Below are 17,497 nucleotides of genomic sequence, written 5' to 3'. Positions count from 1 at the left end.
GACGTAAAATAGTAAATGTCAATCCGGGACACCAACATTAGTATGATATGTTACGTTTAGTAGTGTTGATAAGACAAATGGTTACTTAAGGCAAAAACAAAAGCAGGATGGTTAGTCGGGTGGGTGTATAACGCAAATGTCTAGCAACCCAAAGATTGCAAGTTCGAATCTCATCAGGAGAAATTTAGCATTTTAGGTATTCACCAACTTTTCAACTACTTACTACTTTTTGCTTCTTTTTAACTACTTAGCATGTTAGCTAACCCTTCCTCTAACCTTAACCTTTTTAGCTAAACCTAACCTTAACCCTTTAACCTAACTCCTAAACTTAACCCTAACATTAGCCAGCTAGCTTGTTGATGTTAATGTGTTGATGTTCTCTGTATCCATAGCCAGAATGATTTTGCAGTGCATGGTGATTGAACAGGTTTCCTGTTATATTCATCAGAGGTGTAGGGAGGGTGAAGTCTGTGAATCCAAAAATTGTAATTATACAGATGTTTAACAAAACATGCACACAACAGTATTCATACCTTGGTTTTTGTGTTAAATGTGAATGAAAAAATTATGATGATTTTCATACACGTACCTTGTAGAGGCCTATGGGATATTCATTGAAGAGGTAAGGGAAGATGATGATACATGTGATCTGCATAACATACCAATAGACATGCCTTTGTATGCCTCCTCGTCTGTATACCTGCAGACACAGACACAAAAGTGAGCAGTTCAGTCATCTGCACCCAATACAGCTAGCCTTCAACATATTCTTACAGCCTACACATTCTTACCTCTTTGTTGATTGATATCCATTGAATTGTGTCCATTTTCTGTTTTAGAAAGATTTGTACAAATATGAAAAGATAGATGGTATCATTACAAAACAATATCCATTTAGATCATATAAGGGACAAACCTTATCTTAAATTGAGGAGATCTTTACATTTCTCAGTTAAGTGCCTGCACCTGCTGTCCATTCAACTTCAAATCCAAATGTTTCTAGTTGGGAAGTTAGGTTCCTGCAGGAACCCCCAAGAACTAAGGAGGTTCCTCTATGAACCCCACCTCCTATGGGGTTTTTGGAAGAACCTTTTGGGGGCAATTTTCAGTGCCAAGAACACTAAGGTTCTTCAAATAACTTTGAGGATCTTAGAAGAATCCTTGTTAAACCTCTAATTTTTAGAGTGTAAGCTACAGCTTCCTGCCAAATTCACTACAGTGACCTCTGTCCTCACTGCTGCATGGAGAAGGAGAGACTGCTGCAGCCTGGCTGGTATTATCTGCTCAGGTGAACTAAATCAAGTTGGAAGGCCATCAAATGAGCAGATGGGCACCACGTTAAAGTCTAAGTGCACTTGGCAGCACTGACACAGTAATCTATCACAGTCAACAAACGTGAAAGCCATAACGCATAAAAAGCATGCATTTAGCAAGAAAAAACATTGTTGCATTCAATTACATCCTTTGAAAATGAAATGTTTCCATATACAATATTATTTCCTGTGAGATTGTGTTCCTACACTTCCCACCCACATAACATATGCCCCTATAAATCAGCACCTGTCAGTGTGTAGGCTACAACACCTACAGAGATGGTATCAACACCTGTCAGTGTGTAGGCTACAACACCTACAGAGATGGTATCAACACATGTCAGTGTGTAGGCTACAACACCTACAGAGATGGTATCAACACATGTCAGTGTGTAGGCTACAACACCTACAGAGATGGTATCAACACATGTCAGTGTGTAGGCTACAACACCTACAGAGATGGTATCAACACATGTCAGTGTGTAGGCTACAACACCTACAGAGATGATATCAGCACATGTCAGTGTGTAGACTACAACACCTACAGAGATGGTATCAACACCTGTCAGTGTGTAGACTACAACACCTACAGAGATGATATCAGCACATGTCAGTGTGTAGGCTACAACACCTACAGAGATGATATCAGCACATGTCAGTGTGTAGGCTACAACACCTACAGAGATGGTATCAACACCTGTCAGTGTGTAGACTACAACACCTACAGAGATGATATCAGCACATGTCAGTGTGTAGGCTACAACACCTACAGAGATGATATCAGCACATGTCAGTGTGTAGGCTACAACACCTACAGAGATGATATCAGCACTGTCAGTGTGTAGGCTACAACACCTACAGAGTAGTATGGAGCAATTAACCAACATTTAGGTTACTAATATATGCCATTTAGCAGACACTTTTATCCAAAGCAACTTAGTCATGCATACATACATTTCACACAAGGCAGGCCACAGCAGGAATCAAACCCACAACCCTTGGTGTTGTAAGCACCATGCTCTACCAACTGAGCCACACAGGACCACAGGATATTGGGAAAAGAAAGGGGAATACCTAGGCAGTTGTACAACTGAATGCGTTCAACTGAAACGTTTCTTCCGCATTTAACCCAACCCCTCTGAATCAGAGAGGTGCGGGGGGCTGCCTTATTCGACATCCATGTCTTCGGCATCCGGGGAACAGTGGGTTAACTGCCTTGCAGAATGACAGATTTTTACCTTGTCAGCCCAGAGATTTGATCCCGCAACCTTTTCGGTTACTGGCCCAACGCTCCTACCCGCCAGTCTATGCATGTATCAGTGTACCTACATTCATTAACCTCTATCTAGATATATAATGTCATTTTAATGATGTGCTTAGGATATAAATGTGTAATGAATGGTTAATATTATAGAGTTAGGAATAATATAAAAATGTTACCTTTATGAAGACAAATGTAGAGTATGCAGGAATTAAAACAGTCAGTTCATGAAATCCTTAAGCAGTGGATTTTATTTTGGTACATTTGCTCAATAACATAAGTACAGGTGATGAAAAGGGGTTCCTTGTTCATAAACCACAAATCAACAGAAGAATACAAATAAAAACACATTCTGAAAAGTTAAAATCCCAAAATATATAAACAATTATAACCTGTGATATCTTCCCAGACATACACCACAAAAAAACATACATTGGTGATTATTACAATAATTCCCCAGCATTTCCGGCAGAGAAATACCAAATAATGTTCAAAATCGACATCGACTTGAGTGTGCTTCATCGCTAAAGACTCTTCATTTTAGTCCCATTGAGGAGTCAGTTGTTTGTACAGTGAACAGCTCTCTCCTTGATAACCTCAATGTGGTCTGCTAATAAATCTATACAGACAAGATGCCGGTTGTTTCCATCATCAAAGCAATGTACCATTTTGACTGATATAGGCCTATAGGGTGCGTGTGTGTGTGTGTGTGTGTGTGTGTGTGTGTGTGTGTGTGTGTGTGTGTGTGTGTGTGTGTGTGAATCTGTGTTGGTATAAGTAAAGACAACAGAAAATATATAGGGACTGTGTACTTGATATGGCCCTCTGAACATTTCATCAGTAGAATGAATCATCACTCATCATAGAAGTCAGCTATTCTTCCACAATTCTCTTAGCTCTGTATAAATTATACAGATTTATAATAATAATTTGATGGGTGCTGATATTTGTCCTATTTCACACCAATACAAGCGTGTATTAATACGCATGTGTGAATTGGAAATGTGTTTTTGTATCTACCACTCTCCCTGAGACACTCAGAGAGTGGGGTCACGGACAGATTTTGAAAATAGATCCATAACATGTTCTTGGTGATTGGGTATCCTAATATGATCAGGTTGTGCTCCTACTTAAAATGTAACATTATGTGGAGAAAAATAGGCTTTATATTCATCAATATGAAAAAGGACCCATCATTATTATGTCTGCATGGTGTTGCTTCAGGCCAATCTGATTGCAGGGTTTCAATTTGATTACATTCTGAGCTCTCAATGAATCAAGCTTAATTAATTGAGCTCTTAATTGCGATTGAGTGGTCAATTTAAGATTAGCTCTTTGTTCAATTCATCATCACATGACCATGATGCTTTTAGTCAAGTTCGCAACTGATTCATCTTAATTAACGTTAACTACAAACAAATATTCTTAATTGATAACTAATTTGCATTCGAGAATGGTCTCAAACACTCTATACATTTCTCCCGCCGGTTTTAATGATATAAAACTGTTTTAAAATGGTTTCAGCGTGAATATAGATCTCCTCTGCAAACTGTTTTACCAATGACTCATTCCAAGCACGAGAATGTGGCAAACATAGAAATAGAATTCCTAGAAGAGAAAATGGCTTTCTATTTTTATGGTGGCAAATGAATGGATTGGTTAGTCACAGACGAGCTAAGGGACCAGAGAGAGCCTCTGACTGTTTGAATCCAGCCAGCACACCCACACTTCTCTCAGATCTGTCAGGGCTCATCAGCCAGGGCTCATCCCAGGGCTCATCAGCCAGGGCTCATCAGCCAGGGCTCATCAGCCAGGGCTCATCAGCCAGGGCTCATCAGCCCGGGCTCATCAGCCAGGGCCCAGAGGGAAGCCCATGTAATTCTAGGCTGGGAGACTCATCCTCAAACCTCATAACCTGTCACTCAAACATACACACACACCCACACAGACATACATAAGGTACCCGCACATGCGCAGATGCATGCATGTGCACACACATACACTATGGCTCTGTGAAGGCTTTCAGCTGTCATTTAGCTCAAGCTACTGAGAAAAACAACAACATTGTACCAACAGAGCAGAGCAGAACACAAAGAGAGGGGAAGAACCTCAGATGGTGAGGGAATGGGTAGAAAGAGTGTGTGCTCAGACAGAGCAGATAAACAGATTAGACACGTACTGTATGTAGATGAGTCACCATTGAGGAGGAAGAGATGTGGCTGCTGTTCTCTATGCATGTAAAGCTGTTCTGCAACAAAGTCATGGTCTAGTCTCAAGGCAACCATATCAGATCACTCCATAACAGAATTAGGGTCTGGAATTTTTTCGGGATCACGTGATGTCACCTGGAAAACCTCTGAACCTAAATTATATACTAGGCTATACACTCTTAGAAAAAAAGGTGCTATCTAGAACCTAAAAGGGTTCTTCGGCTGTTCCCATAGGAGAACCCTTTGAATAACCATTTTTGGTTCCAGGTAGAACCCATTATGTTACAGGTAGAACCCTTTCCACAGAGGGTTCTACATGGAACTCAAAAAGGTTCTACCTGGAACCAAAAAAGGGTTATCTTATGTTGACAGACAAAGAACCCTTTTTGCTAAGAGTGTAGACTAGGCCAAGAGTTGTTACTGGTCAGGTCACATGGTCAGGAAAAGCTTCCTGTCTCTGGTTGACTGAATTTAATCCTTAAGAGTTTAAGCCCATATTTAACCTTTTTTTGGGGGCACTAAACTTTTAACTGGTACCGGGCTCCCCTCAGATGCGTCTTGTGAGGGTCATAGAGCAAAACAACCGACCTGTTTATGAGATTCTCACCTCTCCGTGTTCGTGAGAGTCTCAACTTTCCATAGAGGGGTCATGTTAGTGTGTAGCCAAAACTGTTTGGACGCTACAGACAGAAGTTGGCAGATTGGCGGTACCGACTTCTGACGAGTCCCGTGACGATTGTGGGGGTCGTAGAGAACACAAAACGGAAAACACCATCGTGAGAGTCTCATCTTTCCATAGAGTGGTCATATAGAGTACCACAGTATGAGTCATAATACCCATAAAACCTAGCAGTCAAACAAGGAAATGGTTGCAATCGTTTATCTACCATTCATTTTGCCCCTTGGAGATTTTAGAAACACTTAAAATAAGGGCTGTTTCGTATAGGCTTACCCTGGCGTGACATTTTGATAACCGTGTAAATCTCTCTAGGACAAGGTGACTTTTATCAATATATTCGCCTGTATTTACCCCCCCTCACCCCCACAAAAATGAAATGCTAATTAGCTGCTAATTTGGCTGTCAAATAACTACAAATGCCATGATGATCTGGACAAAACTGCCAAATCAAGGCAAAGGTAAGAATCTCTAGATTAACTATCTAATGTTAGATAAATTTAGTAATGAATAAATTGGTTACATTTCTTTGACAGTATACCTGTTAGCAAAAGTGTCAGCTAAAGATGACGCGCAGGAGCTTGCAGGGATTTGTAGTCTTGTATGGTGTCTACTTTGATGCTAATTAGCATTTTCGAATCTGAGAGTAAATATATTGATAAAAGTTACCTTGTAAGAGAGAGATTTACACGGTTATCAAAACGTCACGCCAGGGTAAGCCTACAAGAAACCCAGCCCTTATTTAAGTGTTTCTAACATTCCCTATAGGAAAAATTAATTTGGGAAAAATGATTGGAACCATTTCCTTGTTTGACCGCTAGGTTTTACGGGTATTATGACACCTCCACTGTGGGGCTCTATTAGTTTGGAGGCCAAACCATTTGGACACTACAGACATTTTCGTGAGAAGACCGGGATGTGTCATTGTCTGACAAACACCGGTGTAGCTCGGCCAACTTCCACCGCAAATGCTTCATCTTAGACAGATTTTGATGGGGATTTGTTTATTATGCTAATTACATTTCCACAGGGGCACGGACATAGACTCTAGGGGGTCAATCTAGCTGGTAAATTCATTTGAATGGCAAAATGGCAGACTTCACCTAATACCCAAATAAGAACCAGCTCTCTTTATCCAAACAACCAGATTTGGGGCATTCCTCATTATAAAATGGCCCACTATTCACTATATACCAACAGATCAGGGAAGAGGGTGCCATTTGATAGGGAATAGGGTGCCACCTAAATGTTTTGCTCTGGTATGAAGTTCGCTCCATCTGTTGTTATCCAAGGAGAGTGAAGCAGGTGTTACTAAAGACATTTTCATGGTTTAACTTCATTTTAAAATATTAATTTCTTTCTCTCAGAAAAGAACTGGTGCAAACTTTGGACTGGTGGAAGTGATTGGTAAATGTGGCCCTTTATTTCCTTTCTTTTGGATTTAATTGAGTATGGATCACATCACAGGCATTGATTAGTTTCAAGATGGTTGACAGACAAGATGCTGTAATTAGATGGAAGAGGAGCCTTGACTATTACCCCTGTAGAGCTCATGTCTTTATTTGCATAGTTGGTGCCTTTTATTCTATACAGTCAGATGTTAGTGACTAGTGTCTTGCTAATCACTTACCCAAACAGTCAACGTGCACTTCCATATAATCAGATTAGCATTTTGCTGTGGATACATCATTCCTTTTTGCACTGTAAATAATTAGTGTTTGTAAATGATGGAAGGAAAAATTTAATCAGTTGCATTATGTAAATCTTTGTCCATTCTTGGCTGGACACTGAGCACACAGACTTCTGAACAAAATCCACATTTAACAGAATCATGAATGCAGTATGAACACGAATGAAAGGTCACTCATAGGTTTGACTGTAAAACTTAACCAGAGATTAAGTCAATTCAAAGGTGAATATGGCAAGCACTGTTAAAGTCTTCAAAGAAACAACTTGAATCAATAGTGGCGTGGTTGGGAGGGTACTGTACGTTTTGTTCTTCACTAACTTCACTGGTGCTCATTTCCAGATGAACAATAAGCACTTTACAGGCTGACTGAAAACATATAGCCCTTCAACTGAGATGCACCTTGGTTGCCCCTGTCTTCTACATAGGTTTGTGTTGAAAAAAGTGCAATGTCTTAAAACGTTCAGATGGGAAGACCATTTGGAGATGGCACATTGTTCTACAGATTATCCCATAAGAAACTGAAAAATATATAACTGAACCCCCCCAAATTAAAAGTTTTTGTGGTAAAATAAAGAAGTCCTCTGGATTATTGTATATATACGTTTTACATAACCTCCCTGTTTCAAATGTTTTCTCCTACTGAACGTCGCCCTGGTTTTTGTCATTGCCTTTTTTTCAAAGACCGGTGTGATTGGCTACTCCCTAGCCAGTCAGACACTAGTTGATAAATTACAAACCACCCTCGAGGCCTGCAGCTGAACACTAACATGTTGAAACAGAATAAACATTATACAGTATGTAGAGTGATTGTGTCAGACTCAAACACATCCGTCTTTTTTCTCTTTTTATTCAGTGAAAGATAAATCATTTGCGTTGATCACAAGCTTTATGCCTAGCCGCCTGATCAAGACAATACAATTTCTAGGGAACTCATCGTCATGGTTTGGAAAACATAATAGTAGTAGTTTGAATAAGAAAAAAATGAGGTAAGAAGTTATTGTTTTATACATTTGTGGTGCCTCTTCTGCTATTAGCTATACCGTTGAATGCACAGTGCTTCCTAAAACAGAAATTCTGATCATGGCACAACAACAAATCAAACTAGGAACCAGAAAGGGCTTCTTCACAATCCATATTATACAGACCAACACAAAGAAAAGCTGAGCAGGAATGGAAATGGACAACAAATACTTCACCATGACTTAGAGATTGAGCCCGAAACACGTGTGTGTGTGTTTGTGTGCAAGTCTTTTGTGCATCTGTTAATGTGTGTGTGCGTGTGTTTCACAGGCATCGGGCACAGCACAGTAAGTAGTGAGGCACAGCCCCACAACGACCTGACCTGCAGTGCCTGATGCTTTTTTATTACTATTTTACAAAGCAAAACATCACTCCTGCCTGATCCCATCCATGTTTCATAATAATCCAGGTGCTCTCAGTCTTCATTCCCTTTTTCCTTTCCTGTAGAGCAGCTGGTAGGTGCTTGACTTACTGTGTGGTGCCTGGCCAATTAAGGAACCTTGGTCGTCAGGGCCTGGGGTCCTACCCTCCCCTCTCTGGAACAGCGCACCTGTCTAAATCCCCTGGATTATATGGGTCATGGTGCTGGGGTTAAGGTTAGGGTGAAGATGGAAAGGCCAATGTAGCAGTCCACCCTACCTCTTCCAAAGGGGACTTGCTCATGCCCAGCAAGCTAGGATGCCACCTAGGATGTCATCTCAACCAACCTTCCCCCTCTACCCCAAATAGCCCCCTCCCTAGTTACTGCCTAACCATGGCTGAAGTGACTCTTGTCCCAGGCCACACATGGGGAGGCAGAGAGACAATGACCCCATCAGCAGCCTCTTAATATACCCTTACAGCTCCTCCAGAGGTTTGTTGGCCCAAACTTCCCCTCAAACCACCTCAGTGAAAAAGGGGGAAAGGAGAAAGCAACAACCCAAAAAACACTAAATGGAAGAATCCAAAACAACTGAAATAGTGTAAGAAGCCAAAAATAGCAACAGGAACGGTTGAGATGACAACGGTTTGTTTTCTCGCTGGGCACGAAGGGTGAAGTGGAGATCCTCCGAAAGGTGTGACGTCATAGTTACTGTCGCCATGACAACGGCAGGGGGTTTGGGGAAAGAACCCCTCCCCACCCCTATTCACCCCCCCCATGGACCGGACGTGTGTCTCCCGCATCGCTCTCCAAAGTGCAACAACAACAATGTAAAAATGACATGTTTTAAATAAGCAAAGGCAGAGAGGGAAAAAAAGCCTGAGTCAGTTCGACAGCGTCCATATTCGTCCGTGTCTATTCATCTCAGTTAGTTTGTTACTCCGCGTTAACCGTCCCAGCTGCATATCGTCACACCGTCCGTCAGAGACATCCCATCCCTGCTTTCTGGCCAGTGTTTTTCTTTTCAGTCGTCCATTTTTCTTCTCCTCCATTTTATTTATCTCCTTTGTATGTTTTTCCTCAGCCCCAGCTTAAATTCCAGGTGGCAGAGCGGTAGCCGCAGTCAGCCGGGCAGGCACACCTTGCCTGCGAACAGCAGTCCCACTATGGTGAAGAAGATGGAGAGGACAAAGAGGACGTAGGAGGAGCCCACCACCGTGTTGTTGGGCAGCTTGTATGGCTGGCCACCCACCTCGTTGATGTAGAAACCGATGGGGAAGATGAGCGCCGCCATACAGAACAGGATCACTGAGGGGGAGAGAGAGATAATGTTAGACATGTTGGAATTGTTTTACTATTTCCTGTGGTGTTTGCTACACTGGAGACCGCTCCGCTTTCAATTAGGATGAAACCTGGGATGGATTGGATGCTTGTCAACCAAATCTCCCTCTGGGATAATAAAGATCGACTTGATTTGTTAATTGATTGAGTGACTGACTAATTAATTGATGAATTTAATGACTGAATCGTCACTCGTCCTCAGTAGGCCTATATACTACCTACCGCACAATGTCACACACACTACAGAACCAAAACACTCGTCCAAGGCCCCAGACATCATCACGCCTCAACCCTTTTACATAAATAGACCTTAGCTGTGAAGGAGACACACTCCAGTCTCACCACCGTGAATGTACCAAGGCCACGAACACACCAACCAGACCATGCAGGCTTTCAGAAGAGCTCCAAAACAGGCAGGCAGACGGGACGCTCTTCGGCATAGGATAATAGGGCCTTTCAGTGGGCGTCCAAGCAGATCAATGATCAGAGGGAGAGAGAGAGAGAGATGGAGGAATGGAGAGAGGAGAGAGAAAGAGTGTGTGTGTATGTGTGTGGACGTGTTTAACTATATTTGTGGGGACCAGAAGTCCCCACAAGAATAGTAATTTAAAAAAAAAATGTAACAACTTGGGACAGTCCCCACAAGGTAAAATGTTAATTTCTAGGGGGTTTAGGGTTAAGGTTAGAATTAGTGTTAGGGAAAATAGGATTTTGAATGGGACTGAATTGTGTCCCCACAAGGTTAGTTACACAAGACTGTGTGTGTGTGTGTGTGTGTGTGCGCGAGAGAGAGAGAGTAGGAGAGAGAGAGAGAAAAATGAGTTGGCGTTGTAACAAACTGAGGCAATTTTATAATCCACTCAGCTAGAGGGAGCCGAGACCAGGGAGCATCTCTCTCTCTTCAGACAGTCAGGGCAGCGGATAGAGAGGGACTCAGGACCTGATCAAGAGACACAAACACCAACTGAACACCCACACATGTACGCACAACATAGATTCTGTGGGCTTTGAGTGAATCTGTCCATCTGAAGCAGTGTTACTAATCTGAAAAGGCAGAGCCAAGGACTTACACATACTCTATAAAACGTACTCAAAAGGTAGTATAAATATAGAGTTGAATTACTTTAAAAGATTACTTTAAAAGCTAATTCGATATAGTGTAACTTAATCACTTAGGCTAATGCTAATTCAGTGGACATGTGGTGGTCTGCCGTCAAATAACTTCTGCTCTCCTCTCTCCTACATGGTAGAGTATCCGTGTTCTCTCCCTGTCAGCAGCAATAGAAGGGCCACCCCATCACAAACACTGTCACATCATGACAGGGCCGTATGAGACATACCAGGAGCTATAGGAGAGAGACTGCAGACATGTTCCCCAGGCATGTCCTACTGAAAACTAGCTACAGTGCGATAGAGGCTACCCAAAGATAGCCGAGAGCTTGACAGTCATTACAGACGTATGGACCATGAAAATAGGCCACCACTTAATGTGGCATCCTACTCTGTGTCGAAAAAAGCAACAAGTATCATTAGATAAAAAACCAACAAGTAAAAATAAAGAAATATATACAGTACCAGTCAAAAGTTTGGACACCTACTCATTCAAGGGTTTTTCTTTATTTTTCTTTATTTTTACTATTTTGTGTTTTCTATATGCGTTATTTCATAGTTTTGATGTCTTCGCTATTATTCTACAATGTAGAAAATAGTAAAAATTAAGAACAATTCTGGAATGAGTAGGTGTGTCCAAAATGTGCCCCCCTTTTTCTCCCCAATTTCGTGATTACGATCTTGTCTCATCGCTGCAACTCCCCAACGGGCTCGGGAGAGTCACGCGTCCTCCTAAACATGACCCGCCAAACTGTGCTCCTTAACACCCGCTCGCTTAACCCATGTTTCGGAGGAAACACCGTTCAACTGACGACCGAAGTCAGCCTGCAGGCGCCCAGCCCGCCACAAGTAGTCGCTAGAGCGTGATGAGCCAAGTAAAGCCCCCCTGGCCAAACCCTTCCCAAACCTGGACGACGCTGGGCCAATTGTGTCCGGTCACAGCCGATTGTGACACAGCCTGGGATTCGAACCAAAGGCTGTAGTGACACCGCAAAACACTGCGATGCAGTGCATTAGACCGCTGCGCCACTCGGGAGGCCATAAATATGTATTTCTGAAGAGACAAGCACTTGGCGTCCATTTCAAGACACCAATTAGTGTGTTAGACTTCCTGCTGAGAGAAGTGATAACACTGATAATACGTCACTGCTCTGGCACCCAACAAAGTGGAGTGACACACCAGTCCTGATGGGGCACAATACGGTTTATGTGTGTGTGTTCAGTGTGTGTGTGTAAGCAGTGACTGGGCACAGGGGCAAGGTCAGGAGTAAAATCATTAGGGTAGTTATCGGTCTTAATCCAAGTGATCAGCCTCTTGGTAGGACCAGTTAATTATAAAAGCCATTGTTAATTAGCATCATGAAACTCCTCATGTTTGGTTTTATTTTGGGGCTTTCAGAATATTTATTTGAAGATATTGCAGCCTCCCCAGCTACCAAATGTTAGATCCCAGGACGATCTACACAAAATACTCAATTGTAAAATATTCTGAAAAAATAAAACACTAATATATCTTGATTAGATAAGTATTCAACCACCTGAATCAATACATATTAGAATCACCTTTGGCAGCAATTACAGCTGTGAGTCTTTCTGGGTAAATCTCTAAGAGATTATCACACATGGATTGAGCAACATTTGCCCCAAATTCTTCAAGCTCTGTAAAATTGGTTGTTGATCATTGCTAGACAACCAATTTGAGGTCTTGCCATAGATTTTCAAGCAGATAAGTCAAAACTGTAACTCGGCCACTCAGGAACATTCACTGTCTTCTTGGTAAGTAACTCCAGTGTAGATTTGGCCTTGTGTTTTGGGTTATTGTCCTGCTGAAAGGTGAATTAATCTCCCAGTGTCTGGTGGAAAGCAGACTGAACCAGGTTTTCTTCTAGGATTTTGCCTGTGCTTAGCTCTCTTTAGTTATTTTTTTATCCTGAAAAACTCCCCAGTCCTTACAAGCACACCCATAACATGATGCAGCCATGACTATGCTTGAAAATGTGGGGAGTAATACTCAGTGAAGTGTTGTTTTGGATTTGCCACAAACATAACACTTTGTATTTAGGACAAAAAGTGAATTGCTTTGCCACATTTTTTGCAGTATTACTTTATTACCTTGTTGCAAACAGGATGCATGTATTCTGTACAGGCTTCCTTTTTTTCACTCTGTAAATTAGGTTAGTATTGTGGAGTAACTACGATGTTGTTGATCCATCCTCAGAGTGTGATCGGAGAAAACAAACCGTTTAAAAATCACCATTGCCCTCATGGTGAAATCCCTGAGTGGTTTCCCTCCTCTCCGGCAACAGAGTTAGGAAGGACGCCTGTATCTTTGTAGTGACTGGGTGTGTTGATACACCACCCAAAGTGTATTTAATAACTTCACCATACTCAAAGGGATATTCAATGTCTGCTTTTTATTTCTTTTGACCAATCTACCAATAGGTGCCCTTCTTTGTGAGGCATTGGAAAATCTCACTGGTTGAATCTGTGTTAGCAATTCACTGCTTGTCTTAGGGACCTTACAGATAATTGTATGTGTGGGGTACAGAGATGAGGTAGTCATTCAAAAACCATGTTAAGCACTATTATTGCACACAGAGCCCATGCAACTTATTATGTGTTAAGCAAACGTTTACTACTGAACTTATTTAGGCTTGCCATAACAAAAGGGGTTGAATACTTATTGACTCAAGACATTTCAGCTTTAAAATGTTTAGAAATTATGATTTTTTGGGGAAAAGAGAACTCTACTTTGACATTATGAGGTACAAAAAAAAGGCAAGTGACAAAAAAAATCTCAATTTAATCGATTTTAAAGTCAGGCAGTAATACAACAAAATCGGTAAAATGTCAAAGGGTGTGAATACTTTCTGAAGGCACTGTATGTCAAATAACCAAAGGAGAACGTTTAGGGAAGTGTTCGCTGGGTCTTGTCGATAAGTGCAACTGTCAATCGAAAGTCAAACAAGATAATTCTCTGATTCCTGTGAATTACCACTGAACAGACAAACTGGAAACGGACTAAATCAAATCATGTTGCTTCGCCAGACACAATCAAAGGCTTACAGATTAAACGTTCTTCCATTCACACTGAGTGCCCTAACTAAAGCTTCAATCATAGGGCTGATTTTCCAAACGCACGTAGATGGAAATCAAAAGAGGCTTGGGGCAATAACTCCTCATATGCTTCCACAACACTACAGCTACACATCATGTCCTCCAGCCCAAACCCACACAGGCTATTTTCCCCCTCAGAAAGGGACTGATTTAGCCTAGCTAAAACAGCTCAGATGATGCAGCTGGTTCTCTATGGCTCTCTCTACGCTAGTAGGCAGGCTGGCTGGCTGAATGTGTCCTGTCTGTGCTGCCAGCTAGCGAGCAGAGTGTTGTCTGGCTAACCCCCCCCCCGGACTGGGCAGACACAGCTAATATTTATGTCTGTCCTCACTGCCGCGGCCATGTGTTTACCCACCGCAAGCCAGAACCTCAGTGTTTTTCAAACTACCTTAGCTGATACGTTACAGATTCTTAGACTAGTGCCTGTCAGAATACTGTACCTCACTGTACCTGGGGAGTAGTGTACAGCGAAGTCAGACAGCGGGGTTTGCTAGGGCATAGTAGTGTCTGGCTAGGGCCTAGTGTAAAGAGTAGTGTACAGGGACCAGACGGGGGAATAGCTAGGGCCTAGTGTAAATACTGTAGTGTACAGGGGACAGAAGGGGGAATAGCTAGGGTCAGTGTAAATACTGTAGTGTACAGGGGACAGAAGGGGGCCTGGCTAGGGCCTAGTGTAAATACTGTAGTGTACAGGGGACAGAAGGGGGCCTGGCTAGGACCTAGTGTAAATACTGTAGTGTACAGGGGATAGAAGGGGGAATAGCTAGGGCCTAGTGTAAAGACTGTAGTGTACAGGGGACAGAAGGGGGCCTAGCTAGGGCCTAGTGTAAAGACTAGTGGACATTATTTTTAACAGTTTTATAAACTTTAGTGTTTTCTATCCAAATCTACCAATTATATGCTTATTCTAGCTTCTGGGCCTGAGTAGCAGGCAGTTTACTTTGGGCGCGCTTTTCATCCGGACGTCAAAATACCGCCCCCTATCCAAAAGAAGTTAATCAATAAGTGCATTGATGACTCCGTCCCCACAGTGACTGTACGTACAGTGAGGGAAAAAAGTATTTGATCCCCTGCTGATTTTGTACGTTTGCCCACTGACAAAAAAGTCATTAGACAGAATTACAACAAAAAAATCCAGAAAAACGCATGTCAAAAATGTTATAAATTGTTTGCATTTTAATGAGGGAAATAAGTATTTAACCCCCTCTCAATCAGAAAGATTTCTGGCTCCCAGGTGTCTTTTATACAGGTAATGAGCTGAGATTAGGAGCACACTCTTAAAGGGAGTGCTCCTAACCGCAGCTTGTTACCTGTATAAAAGACACCTGTCCACAGAAGCAATCAATCAATCAGATTCCAAACTCTCCACCATGGCCAAGACCAAAGAGCTCTCCAAGGATGTCAGGGACAAGATTGTAGACCTACACAAGGCTGGAATGGGCTACAAGACCATCGCCAAGCAGCTTGGTGAGAAAGTGACAACAGTTGGTGCGATTATTCGCAAATGGAAGAAACACAAAAGAACTGTCAATCTCCCTCGGCCTGGGGCTCCATGCAAGATCTCACCTCGTGGAGTTGCAATGATCCTGAGAACGTTGAGGAATCAGCCCAGAACTACACGGGAGGATCTTGTCAATGATCTCAAGGCAGCTGGGACCATAGTCACCAAGAAAACAATTGGTAACACACTACGCCGTGAAGGACTGAAATCCTGCAGCGCCCGCAAGGTCCCCCTGCTCAAGAAAGCACATATACATGCCCGTCTGAAGTTTGCCAATGAACATCTGAATGATTCAGAGGACAACTGGGTGAAAGTGTTGTGGTCAGATGAGACCAAATTGGAGCTCTTTGGCATCAACTCAACTCGCTGTGTTTGGAGGAGGAGGAATGCTGCCTATGACCCCAAGAACACCATCCCCACCGTCAAACATGGAGGTGGAAACATTATGCTTTGGGGGTGTTTTTCTGCTAAGGGGACAGGACAACTTCACCGCATCAAAGGGACGATGGACGGGGCCATGTACCATCAAATCTTGGGTGAGAACCTCCTTTCCTCAGCCAGGGCATTGAAAATGGGTCGTGGATGGGTATTCCAGCATGACAAGGACCCAAAACACACGGCTAAGGCAACAAAGGAGTGGCTCAAGAAGAAGCACATTAAGGTCCTGGAGTAGCCTAGCCAGTCTCCAGACCGTAATCCCATAGAAAATCTGTGGAGGGAGCTGAAGGTTCGAGTTGCCAAACGTCAGCCTCGAAACCTTAATGACTTGGAGAAGATCTGCAAAGAGGAGTGGGACAAAATCCTCCTGAGATGTGTGCAAACCTGGTGGCCAACTACAAGAAACGTCTGACCTCTGTGATTGCCAACAAGGGTTTTGCCACCAAGTACTAAGTCATGTTTTGCAGAGGGGTCAAATACTTATTTCCCTCATTAAAATGCAAATCATTTTATAACATTTTTGACATGCGTTTTTCTGGATTTCTTTGTTGTTATTCTGCCTCTCACATAAACCTACCATTAAAATTATAGACTGATCATTTCTTTGTCAGTGGGCAAACGTACAAAATCAGCAGGGGATCAAATACTTTTTCCCCTCACTGTACATACCCCAACCAGAAGCCATGGATTACAGGCAACATCCGCACTGAGCTAAAGGGTAGAGCTGCCGCTTTCAAGGAGCGGGACTCTAACCTGGAAGCATATAAGAAATCCTTCTATATCCTCTGGCGAACCATCAAACAGGCAAAGAGTCAATACAGGACTAAGATCGAATCGTACTACACCGGCTCGGATACTTGTCGGATGTGGCATGGCTTGCAAACTTTTACAGACAACAAAAGGAGTTGTCCAGTGACACGAGCCTACCAGCCTGCCCAGTGACACGAGCCTTCACTGACATTTTCAACCTCTCCCTGTCTGAGTCTGTAATACCAACATGTTTCAAGCAGACCACCATAGTCCCTGTGCCCAAGAACACTAAGGTAACCTGCCTAAATCACTACCGACTCGTAGCACTCACGTCTGTAGCCATGAAGTGCTTTGAAAGGCTGGTCATAGCTCACATTAACACCATTATCCCAGAAACCATAGACCCACTCCAATTTGTATACTGCCCCAACAGTTCCACAGAATGATGCAATCTCTATTGTAGTCCACACTGCCCTTTCCCACCTGGACAAAAATAACACCTATGTGAGAATGCTATTCATTGACTACAGCTCAGCGTTCAACACCATTGTGCCCTCAAAGCCCATCACTAAGCTAAGGACCCTGGTACTAAACACCTCCCTCTGCAACTGGATCCTGGACTTCCTGATGGGCCGCCCCCAGGTGGTGAGGGTAGGTAACAACACATCTGCCACGCTGATCCTCAACACTGGGGCCCCTCAGGGGTGCG

At 42.7% G+C, this 17,497-nt stretch overlaps 1 protein-coding gene across 1 annotated transcript in view; it reads right to left on the bottom strand.

Annotated features, from left to right (window-relative positions):
• Positions 1 to 2,807: 2,807 nt before the first annotated feature.
• LOC106606731 (uncharacterized protein C16orf52 homolog B) overlaps positions 2,808 to 17,497 on the bottom strand; it is a 39,734-nt gene continuing 25,044 nt past the window's right edge. Inside the window, exon 3 of the mRNA XM_045720017.1 lies at positions 2,808 to 9,839. Coding sequence (XP_045575973.1) covers positions 9,655 to 9,839 — 185 coding nt within the window. The 3' untranslated portion in view covers positions 2,808 to 9,654. The remainder of the gene's footprint in view (positions 9,840 to 17,497) is intronic.

The sequence above is a fragment of the Salmo salar genome, chromosome ssa06, assembly GCF_905237065.1.
Source record: "Salmo salar chromosome ssa06, Ssal_v3.1, whole genome shotgun sequence".
In the NCBI taxonomy this organism is placed as follows: Eukaryota; Metazoa; Chordata; class Actinopteri; order Salmoniformes; family Salmonidae; genus Salmo; species Salmo salar.
This window is presented reverse-complemented; position numbering and strand designations above follow the sequence as displayed.